This window comes from Cyprinus carpio, chromosome A8, assembly GCF_018340385.1.
Source record: "Cyprinus carpio isolate SPL01 chromosome A8, ASM1834038v1, whole genome shotgun sequence".
NCBI classification, from domain to species: Eukaryota; Metazoa; Chordata; class Actinopteri; order Cypriniformes; family Cyprinidae; genus Cyprinus; species Cyprinus carpio.
This window is the reverse complement of record NC_056579.1, coordinates 1,781,076-1,793,494: the sequence shown is the minus strand read 5'-3', so window position 1 is coordinate 1,793,494 and position 12,419 is coordinate 1,781,076. Positions and strand designations below refer to the sequence as shown.

The 12,419-nt window shown below is 33.6% G+C and overlaps 1 protein-coding gene across 2 annotated transcripts in view; it reads right to left on the bottom strand.

Annotated features, from left to right (window-relative positions):
* Positions 1-12,419, bottom strand: part of LOC109066930 (ephrin-A5b) — a 111,821-nt gene that overhangs the window by 17,005 nt on the left and 82,397 nt on the right. For both annotated transcript variants that reach the window (XM_042761563.1, XM_042761562.1), the window contains exon 2: positions 7,458-7,750. In XM_042761563.1, the coding sequence (XP_042617497.1) occupies positions 7,458-7,750 (293 nt within the window). The remainder of the gene's footprint in view (positions 1-7,457; positions 7,751-12,419) is intronic.

Here is a 12,419-nt window from a genome sequence, read left to right as displayed (position 1 = left end):
CCGTGAGGTCATAAACCCCCATTCCCAAGATGACACCAAAAAACACACACATATTCCAAAACCACCACTTGGTCAGGCAAAAAAATGTGATTCATTCTCCTCTTATCCACTGACTCCCTCTTGTAATATTGGATTTGGAGACCTTGAGAGATTAAAATCCATCTTTAAATTCACAATATTAGAAAAAGATGCCATCTCAAGCATCTCGAGGAGGGGGGTCAGCAGTGTGCCCTGAACTTTGACCTCTGAGAGACACGCTCACACAGCTCATACTTTATTCAGCTCAATAGGTTGCAGATGTGAACATCACTAAATAGCTTTCTGCATTTTCCATTTTCAACAGCAGAAAGAAAAACAAGTGTTTGTCTCAGATAAGAAATCCCTCCCGATGGACACCGTCTCCTGTCCGAGAGAGCTAACAGACAAAAAAAAAGGAATTAGGCATAAATCCTTGTTTGATTTCACCTCATGTCTTGATTAACCTGCTCAAGTGGATAACAGCATAGCAGCAGAAAACCTCATGTGACGGGGGCTTTTTCATCTCGCAAACAGCAATTTGTCATTTTAATCCTCATAATACGACCACATTTCCAATAAGCTCTATACCGGCAGAAATGTGTCATGCGATCACACTACAAATCTCTGACTAATGAAAATCACAGGCACATTTGTAAAACAACAAACTACTGGTGAACACATAGCTACACGCGGCAACCATACAGAACACCCTAGCAACCACATACAGTAGCAACTGACTAGCAACCACATAGAACATTGTAAAAATCAAAAAGCAAAACCCTGGAAACCATACAGAACACCAAAGCAACTGCATAGGAACACCATGGCAACCACACAGAACCCCCTAGGAACCACATAGTAACAGCATGGCGACCATACAGAACACACTAACAATCCTACAGCAGCACCTTAGCAACTGCATAGCAACACCCTGGCACCACACAGAACACCCTTGCAATCACAAAGTAACACCCTGACAACCATACAGAACACCCTAGCAACCACATACAGTATCAACACCCTGACAGCAATACAGAACACCCTAGCAACTCCATAGTAACACCCTGACAACCATACAGAAAATCCTAGCAACCGCACACAGTATCAACACCCTGACAGCAATACAGAACACCCTAGCAATCACCTAGCAACACCCTTGCAACCACACAGAAAACCCTAGCAACCACATACAGTAAGAATACTCTGGCAACCACACAGAACATCCTAGCAACTGCAGAGCAACACCCTGGAAAACAGACAGAACACCTCAGCAATCATATAGCAACACCTTAGCACCTTGGAAACTACACAGAACACCCTTGCAATCCCATAGTAACACCCTGACAACCATACAGAACACCCTAGCAACCACATACAGTAGCAACACCCTGACAGCAATACAGTACACCCTAGCAACTGCATAGCAACACCTTGAAACCACACAAAACACACTAGCAACCATATAGAACACCCGAGAAACCACATACAATAGCAACACCTTGGAAACCATACAGACACTTGAGAAACTGCATAACAACACCCTGGCAACCATACAGAACACCCTAGCAATCACCTAGCAACACCCTGGCAACCACACAGAAAACCCTAGCAACCACATATAGTAACAGCACTCTGGCAACCACACAGAACATTCTAGCAAGTGCAGATCAACACCCTGGCAACCAGACAGAACACCCTAGCAATCATATAGCAACACCTTAGCAACTGCATAGGAGCAAGTTGGCAACCACACAGAACACCCTAGCAATCACATAGTAACACCATGGCACCCATACAGTCCACTCTAGCAATCACATACTGTAGAAACACCCTGGCGGCCACACAGAACACCCTAGTAATCACATAGCAACACCTTAGTAACTGCATAGCAGCACCCTGGCGACCACACAGAACACCCTAGCAACACACACACACACACACACACACACACACACACACACACAGGCTGTTTCAGTGCTTCTCAAGTATATGTGTTTTGATTTAAGAATTGTTTTGACAGTGTTAATGGAAAACAAGACAAAAACACTAAATTATTTTTTATAATTTTTATTATTATTATTATTTATTTATGTTTTTTGCAGTGTATAAATCAGGTAAGAGCACCACTAAAAATCCGGCAGACCTTTTTTCAGCTGATGCTATTAGAGAGAGACGTGACAGTCTCGTGTGATAATGTCAGTCAGTGAGAAACTGCCGCAATCAGAGCGAGCGATAACATTTCTACTGAGCGCCACCTTTACAACTGCATGTCTCTTCAAACACTGATTCAGAGAAATGTCACTGATAACCACCATCTGAAAGGGACAGTACTCACACCATAATGATGCTCTGTATTCTAAAGAGCTCATGTGAAAATTCACTCAACACAGTCCATGAAAACAGATATTCAAGAGTCGCTAAGCTGTGATCAACACTCTAAAAACCATAAAAACACATTGCAAACATAAATACTGGGTAAAACTTAATTAGACTGAACTAGTTTTCATATGTTTCGTTATTGCATGACATATACAGTATTTAGCATTAATTTCTCTTGATTTGAATAATACCAAGTCAACAACCTTTTTCATGACTGATTAACTTGACACTGATATTGAACTGAATTGAAACAACACTAAACTTAATTGAGCTGAATAATTATAGATGAAAAGCCATTTCAAAATTATTGAATTTTGCAACATTAACAGTTATTATCCTGTTTATTACTATTGAAACAATCAAAAAAATTATATAAATAATTAATAAATAAATGGAATTTACATAAATAATAAATATATAAAATAATAGATGTGACCAACTTATTTTGCCTCCTTCCTATTGTATCAATCCTATTGTCGCCTCCTTCCATATGTGTATTCCCCGCGCGCGACTATTTATTTTCCTTTCTCCCTAAAAATACCTTCCCATACAACCAGCATGTACCCCTATTTCTGCACGAAATCTGATGGACTGTATATTTTCCTTTAGGAGTGGCAACCTAAAAATACACCCAATTTATTACTGGCTTCCCAAACATTTTATAAAAGTCATAAAAAATATACCTATAAGTATATCTGATTGGACTGGGCCTTCAAAACAAAATAAAATAAATATAAAAAGTTAATAAAATAATAAAATTAAAAAAAACAAAAGAAAAAATAATAAAAAAAAAACAAATAAAAAATAAAAAAATAAATAAAATAATAAAAAAATAAAAAAAAAATAAACAAAGTAAAAAATAACTACAATATTTTCTTACAAATCTAATAAGTAATAAAACTGAGATGGAAACATTCCACAATATAAAATCTAAAAGTACTAATTTTCTATTTTGCTTACACATATCATTTGGTCTGTCCAATGTGAAGAAAGATGCATCCTTGTTTAAGAAATGTGCAATGATGTGGACAACCACTAGGTAGGTGTTTTAGTCCCTGACCCTAAAGGTCAAGGTCACCGTCAGCTGATATTACCATTTAAACGTTCGGTGAACATGAGCATAATATAATTAAGAAATGTGCAATGATGTGGACGTCAGCATGATATAAAACACTATTAAAAAGGAGTTTCGGAAATTAAAGGGAAATGAAAGGCGTGATGGATGAACATTGTAAAATATGGCAGCTAAAAGTAGGACTTCAACAGAAATATTATCAAAATACATACAAAAAAAACACATAAAAAACACTCAACGAATCTCTAAGCGAGTCATAGTAAAAATATATCGAAAAAAAAGTAAGACAAAAACCATGACTTCACGTATAATTCCCTCTGAAGCTGCTGCGCTTTGCATAAGATCATAATTGTGCCTTAGTGCATAATAGAAAGCCATTTGCGGAAAAATGAAAGCAATGCTCGGATTAAACCTGCTACGAGAGTATAAATGAGAGTTTAGGAAACCGGGTGAATGTGGTTAGTTTCATAGAAAAAAGGCATGTGCGGCAAATGTAATCGCGTAGAATATTAATGGTTGCGTACGAAATAGCTCAAATCCGTGCGCCGGACGCCAAACGACCCCGAATGACGTGAAAAAAAACGTCATAATGGATTTAACGTAAGCATATAAGTGCTGGATCAAAATAGCGTACTGATGGGCCAGAACGGTCCTACAAGAGACATTTACAGTCACACACTGGTGTCTGTACAATAGATATAGAAAGAATTGACGTTAAGTTTTTTTTTTTAAATATAACTTACACAGATCTATCAGTTTAATGCTTCAGTTTCTATTTTATATTCTATTGCAGTTTAAAATGCTTCAGTTTATAGTTTCTATTGCTTATTCTATTCTATTCTCTTCTTCATAGTTTTAATGACTCACAGTTGTTTGATATTATATTATGTTAGGGCCCTAATTATAAAACGTAATGCAATAATTGCCTTTGTTGTTTTAATGGGGTCTCTGCTCATCAAGGAATTGTATTTAGTTATCGAAATACAGAAGAAAAAAACACAGTAATATTGTTGAAACATTATTGCAATTTACTAATATTGGTTGTCCTGTTTTTAATATACTTTAAACATAAATTTATTCCCGTAGAGCAAAGCTGATTTTCAGCATTCATGGACTGCCTTCAAGTGTCATATTAGCCTAGAAATCATTCTAATATGGCTTGATCAAGGGTGTTGAATCTGTTTGTAAATGCCTAAGGATTTTGACTGATTTTTATTTTATTTTTGGAACCATTCTTGGAACTAACAAGTTTAAACAGACACAGGCCTTTATTCAAAAAATAGAACTCTTATTCTATAAAAATATGTCTTGATTATCATTGTTTATCCATTTTAACACATTCTGACTGAATAAAATTTTCTTTAAAAAAAAACGAAAAAACATATACTGACAATGATGGTTAGTCGTGTTTATTGTCTACACAGCAAAATTTATATTGCAATAAAAAACACTGTCCTTGTTTTAAATTTTATTTATCAAGGAATCACCCAAAACAAATCACAAGTCCCCAAACAAAATATAGGCAGGCACAACAGTTGCTCAGCAATAATAAATAAGCATATATGAATGATTTCTGAAGGATCATGTGAGACTGGAGTAATGATGCTGTTACTACAAAATTGCTTTGCCTTCTATAGGAATATAAATTTATTTTAAAAGTTATAAAATAGAAAAACTTTTATTTTAAATTGCAAATATTCCGTGCAAGGTAGTTGTGATTAATTAATATTTCAGGAAAGTTTATATTAGGTACATCTAAAAAACCATCATTTGCAAAATTCAAATACAAATAGCACCATTAAAGTAAAAAGTTACTGACTTTTTTTTTGTGTGTGCGCAGTTTCCTGGTTATAAAGCGAGTTTTTTGCACGGTGGCGAAAATTTCCGCCCTCAATAGAGAAAGTTTTGCTCAGCAATAAAAAAAAATTAGAGGGAACATTGGACCTTCACCCTGACTTTCTGTTTGGAATTATGTTCAACATGATTGTCGTGATGTATATTAATTATGATGTTCGCCACAGAGACAGAAACTGCCAAGATCTCTCTGGCAGGAGCTGAATAAAGACTCCGGCGTGAGACAGAACAATCATTCAGAGAGGGCAAACGTATTTCACAGATGTTCGCTTTGGACCGTGAGCGAGGATGATGGGACTCGTGAGGAAAGCGATATGCTGGATGATTTTCCCGTCCTCAGCGGCACCGGCTAGTCAAGCACATAATAACGGCTCTCTGTGTAACGATATGAAGGTCCTGCAAGAGCCGCGCTCGACATTATGAGTGAAAACTAATGAGGTTTGCCTGTATTTTGATCTCACCTTGTCGACGGGTGTCCTTCAGCGAAACCCTCAAATTGCATTTTCTTTCCAAAGAATATTGATTCATATTGATTTCTGCCCTCCCTGGATTTCATATGCATTCGTCCTTGACAGTGAATCTCAAGATTTACAGCCTCGACCCAATGAGAGAAAATATTGCATTTTCTTATAGTCTTCATGCGATTGAGAATTATGTACAAATGGCTCTGTCACGGACATACAGTGAGGGAAATAAACTTATTATGCCTGAAATGAAACAACCTGCAGCCCTAAACTCATTAAACTCCATCAGAAAGGTGAGAGGTTAAAAAAACAGGTATGAACAGGTATGTCCAGTTTCTGAATATTTCACCTAATGATGAATCTCTATAGTATGACGTCATGTTTAAACCTCATTATGCGCGCTTGAACAAACCAAACTCTCCACCTCGGGTCCTCATGCCAAACCCCAAAGCCATTTCAAAGGCAGCTGCACAAAACCAGAATAAAAACATGGTTTTGATGTATTTTTCTTACCTACTCTCTTGGTATTTAAATGTATACATTTGGCAGTTGCTTTTATGCAAAGAAATATACACTGAGTAGATGATGGACATTTTAATCAGCTCATGCATGTTCATTTTGCTGGGAATCAAACCCATGATCTTGGCGTTGCGAGTGCCATGCTCCTGATGTATGAGCTTTTTCTGTTTAAAATCCATATTATCCATGCTTTCTCATTCACTTATGTAAAAATAGAAATAAATATAAAATTAAAAAAAACATAAAATAACACATATATTAACTGTTTTAAAACTTTAAATAATAAAGTTTTATAATTTCTTATTTTTTGTTGTTGTAATTAATGCTAAAGGGTTACTGTTTTTACCTGCTTTTTTATTTTATGTTTTATTTTTTTATGTGTGATTTTTGGAGAGTTACTTTGAACTAACAATCATAACCAGAATATGAACATAATACAAAGGTTAAGCATGAGTATTTACATATCTGCAATAGTTGCTATTTTATGCAAAATATACTAACAATATAGTTTATAAAATGTAGATTTTTTTTTATTAAAATGTCAAATAAAATATAAATCTAAACACACACACACACACACACACACACAAACACACACACGCACATATATATAATGTTATTTATTATTTATTTTATTTATAATAATTGTGCAAATGTAAATAGTTTTAATACAGTTTATATATATTTATTTACATTTTATAAAAGATTGTAAAACAGTAAATAATAATAATATATTTAGCAATATATTATATACTTTTTTTTTTTTAAATTTACTATTAAAGGTTTACTGTTTTTTACCAGATTTTATTTATTTTTTTATTTTTTTAATAGTGGGATTTTTGGAGAACTACACCATAATGATAGTAATACAATGTAACACAAGGGTTAACCATGATTATGCCGTCAAACTGACCTGCAGACATCATAATTGCAATAGAAATTGTATGCGCACTTTCCACAACAGACTCCAAAACCGAGTGAAACTAACCCGCGACACAATACTTTCAGACAAAACCTTCTGACCAACATTCCTTCTCCAAGCTGCTATTCTCTCAGATTCAAACATAACTTCATGACAGACGTGTTTGATTTAAATCAGTCTTCAGTCTGAATCCTCCGGTAAAGCTGATCTGTGCTCTCATACTCACAGATGTAGTAATACTCTCGGCCCGGTCGGAACTCGAAGCCCAGCGAGAAGGGCGTGAAGAGCTGGAACTTCTCGGAGAACTTGAGCGGGCCGTTGGGCGAGTGCGGCCGGTTGCACTCCCAGCGCTTGAAGCCTTTGGCCGTGTGGTCACACGTGCTGTAGCCGTCGTAGTTGACCATGTAGAGCACGTAGCGCTCCGCTCTCTCCTCAGGGACCGAGTCTTCATAGTGCGGACAGTAAACGTCCAGGTAGTCGTTTATACAGACGTCGATGTGATAGTCTCCACGGTGAAACCTGCGGGACACAGACAGCCAGATGGTCAGAAAACAATCCTACGCTTCTTCTACTGAGTGCTTCATGCATCATCATAAATCATAAATCACAGTGATATTTTAGTATCATTGATATACTATTTCAGTTTTTGTTAATATTTTGAATTAGATTTTATTTTTTATTTTTCTGTGTTTACTTCAATTTTAAAGTTTTAGTAATATTGCTGTGTTTTTGTCATTATTATTATTTTAAATACATTTACATAGTTTTTATTCGATTTAATTGATTAGTTTTAGTTGTAACACTTTAAAATAAGGTTTCATTTGTCACAAATAGTTAATTATATTTGTTAACACGAACTAACACTAAAAATATTTCTAAAGCATTTATTAATCTTAGTTAATGTGAATTGTAATATTTAACTATAGATTATTAAAATCAAAATTTAATGGACCTTAATATGAACCAATATCAAACAGTTGTATTTTTATTACCAATGTTAACCAATATACTGCTAACTAATACCCTGCTCACTGTTAGTTATGTTAGTTAGTAATGTTAACTAATGGTAAAGTGTTATTGCTTCAGTTTATTTAGTTAGCTAACTTCGAATTAATCTAAACGAAATCTATCTGAAATAAAATACGTTTTTAAAGATTTTTCAAAATATAATAATTTTATATTTTTATATTCAATTTTAGTTTAATAAGATTGTTACAAATATTTGTATTTATTATAAATTATTTTTTATTTTTATATTTAATTTTTTTTAAAAACAAATAATAATATTTTATATTTTTTGTGTGTAGTTTTATAAGATTTTTTAAATTTATTTATAACTTTTATATATTTTATATATTTCACTTTTTTTTATTTAATTTTTTAATTAATTTTTCTAAATTATGGTTTTAGTTTTAATTATCAATAGTAACACTCGGTTGAGATTGGATGCATATTTCTGAGGTTAGTGCTGGTTTGCTTCCAAAATCTCTTCTGTCTTGTATGCCAAGCGTTTTGTAACAACTCCAACATGCAACACAAGAAATGATCTCATTAATCACAAAACAGACTAACAAGTCCAAATGTGAGCCTGATGTGTTTACGGATGACATGCGAGTCTGCTATCATCTCACCGATGAAATGCATAACCTGCCCATACTTGGTTCTCAAAACATTACGAAGTTTGTGAAACCGAACAGCGGTGAGCGTTAAAGAGAATGACCTCTGCTTGACTCTAAACCAGTGTTTGTCAAAGTGACAGTATTTCTCTCTGTGTCGCTGACCCTCACCTGTAAATACTCTCCACATCGTGGGGGGTAAAACACACTTTTTTTTCAGGCGGGTCAAAGTTTTAAGTGAGAATCAGTTACAGAATTGGCCTGACAGAAGCTTTTAATTGAAATTCTCCATCCTTGAATTCCACCAAAACGATTCTATCGCTCCTTTAAATCAGAAATCGAAGCGTGATCAAAACCTCTAAGATAAAAATGTTATCTTATACTTAGTTATTTCTTTTTTAAATGTTACTACTTGTTTCAGACAGTTCAGAGAGATATTCTTTAAGCAAATATTAATTCTTCAAAACAAAATAGAGCTGTACGGTCTCTAAAAAGGCTACTTCTCTAGGTGATTTTATTTATTACTTATTAATCAATATTGTAGCACATATATAATATATATATTATGTTATGTACTAAAATTAATTAATGTGACTCAACTGTAAAATTATACGTTTTAGTTTATTTCATTTTAGTGACTGTTGTACTTCAAGTTAAACTAAACTAAATGAGAAATGGTGCCTTGGTAACTATCTGAAATAAAATAATAAATTTGTCAAAATATTTTGATTTTTTTTTTATAAAAAATTGTAAAAATATTTTTATATATTGTTCATGGAACGTTTTAGGGAGTTTTTTATTTTTTTATTTTTATTTTTATATACATTTCAGATGGTTCAGAGGACATTCAGAAATAATGTTCCCTTAACTTAATGAAAAACATTAGCAAAACGTTCTTAGAACATATTAAATATATTAAAAACATTAATTCTTTGATACAAAAATTAGCTGTAAAGTCTCTAAATAAGCTACTTTTCAAGTAATAATAATAATAATAAAATATAATAATAAAACTACTATTACTGCTTCTAATTTATTACTACTAACTTATTTATACTGTATGTAAGAATATAATTTGCAATCTACAAATATGTGTGTGTGTGTGTGTGTGTGTGTGTGTGTGTGTGTGTGTGTGTGTGTGTGTTTTCATAACTTAATGGGAACATTAACAAAACATATTTTTGTAAGCATGGGGAAAAACTTTTATTGCTGCTGAAATATTATTAAACTTAAGTGTATTCTAGTTTAAATGCATAAAGTAAATACTGTACCATGGAAAAATTTTACTACTAAAAATATGCTTTCAGAAGGAAATGAAACAGTGATTTCTCTCTGTTTCTGCAGAAACACAGACAGATTGCTGAAAATGAATATTATATTTCTCTGGATGAGAGAGAATAGAGTTGCAGTATTTCTTTTGAAACCCCATCATCCTGAATATTATTAATATGAGGAATGTTCCTGTAAAGTCTAGCGAGGTTTGAATCTGAATCACGTTGTCTGCACATAAACTCCCTGATTTCCAGGAACCTCTTGGCAATGGTGGGACTTTGCACAATCTATTTTAACTTCAATTCTATTGCTGTCCTTCAAAAGAAATAGTCGCACACAAACACCCTGTATTCTGTTGTGTGTGTGTGTAGCACGACCTAATTTAGCAAAAATAATTTCGGCACGCTTGAAGCACATTTACCGTAATGCACTTACAATGGAAGTCTATGGCAAGACATTCAGCAGGGTTTAAAGCAGAAATCTGCTGTTTGTGTTTTAAAGCACATGTTAAATCTTGAAAATGAGCACTACAGTCTCTAATTACTTTTTTCACATCAGTCTAAATAACAACAACAATATAGCTACTACTATTAATAATAATGTTACACAATAAATGCATATTTAATCAAATATGTATATATTGTATAAATACTGTATATTAAATTAAAATAAAAAAATTAATTAAATTTAAATTAATTTTTTAAATAATGTATATAAAGTATGTTTGTATACACACACACAAACATATATAGTAAAATATTTTATTATTATATTTCTATTATTATTATATTATTAATATACTTATTCAATAAAAACAATTATATATATATATATATATATATATATAATATATATATATATATATATATATATATATATATATATATAGATATATATATATATATAAACTAATAATAATACTGTTACAGTATGTGTAAAATATTATTATTATTATTTATAATTTTGTTGATGTGTTAATGTGTAAGTCTTATGCTTTTACTTTCTAAACAGTGTGTATTTAAATGTTTATCCGGGTGAAATATCCCACCCCACTGACTTCCACTGTAAGTGCATTACTTTAAATGCAATTTTGGTTTGTTTTTACAAAAGTGTAAATGATTTTCTGTGTAATGGACCGGACGTCACAGATGCCGGATCTCGTATTGATCCTGGAAAGTTCCTTTAATACATTCATCCGGGTGATTTTTCTCGACTTCTGCTGAAAAACAAGCGCTCAGAAACAGAGTTCTGCCGCTCAAAGTGCTCCGTGCTCCGGTCAGATGAAAGGGAGTAATTAAAAACTGGGAATGGATGGCAGGCTAATTGTCAAATTATGATAATTACACGTCTTTGTTATGCCCCAGCTGTCTGGGAGAGAAGCTGAGGTCAAACGCAGCTCTGGCCGGCCTGCGCTCTGTAATCAGAGGAGGATCGGCCAACTTTAGAACATTTATTACACACTGATTATAAACCCTGAGGAGCTTTGACTCTGAACTGCTCGTGTTTGGGACTGAGGTGGCCTTCCATACGGCCTCCTGATTGGTCTATTTCCATGACAATTACACAGTTTGCTGAAAGCGGCCGCACAGTCAATGAAGATTATGCTGCTCAACTGCCGACAGACTGAGAGAGAGAAACGATTCTCTGTGATAAGACCTGCAGGTGTGATTGCCCACCACGCTTGACGGCTTTCTGAGAAAACACACACACACACACGTTTACCAAGCATCTGAATGGAGACACAACATAGACTTCCATTGTTTTCATATATAGACTATATAAATATAAACTTCAGTCAAACTATTCAAAATACAGCAAAAACTGTAATAATGTGAGTAAGTAATAAGTATCATTTATTAGAAGAATTTATACAAATTAATACTTTTATTAAGCAAGGATGCTTTAAATTGATCAAAAGTGATAAGACATTTATAATGTTGCAAAAAAATGATTTCCGATGACAGCGCTGCTCATTGCATTTGTTAACTGCGTCTTACAAGCCCTGCGTCTCAATATTCATACAATCCATCCTAAAAAGTACATACTTTTAAGGGCATAGTATAAGTATGCACATTGAGACGCAGCAAAGCTAAGCTGAAAGTAAAAAGAACTTCCTTGTTTACAGCCCTGTTTCAGTCTCTTTCAATATAAAAGTCTTTACTGCGGACTCACTCAGAAAAAGTCTTTGTCGACATCTAAAGGTGGAACAATGTAACTAAACAGACCACTTCTCAATATTAAATACTGCTATTAATTATATAAAATATTATTTATTGAATAATAATATTTAATAAACAACA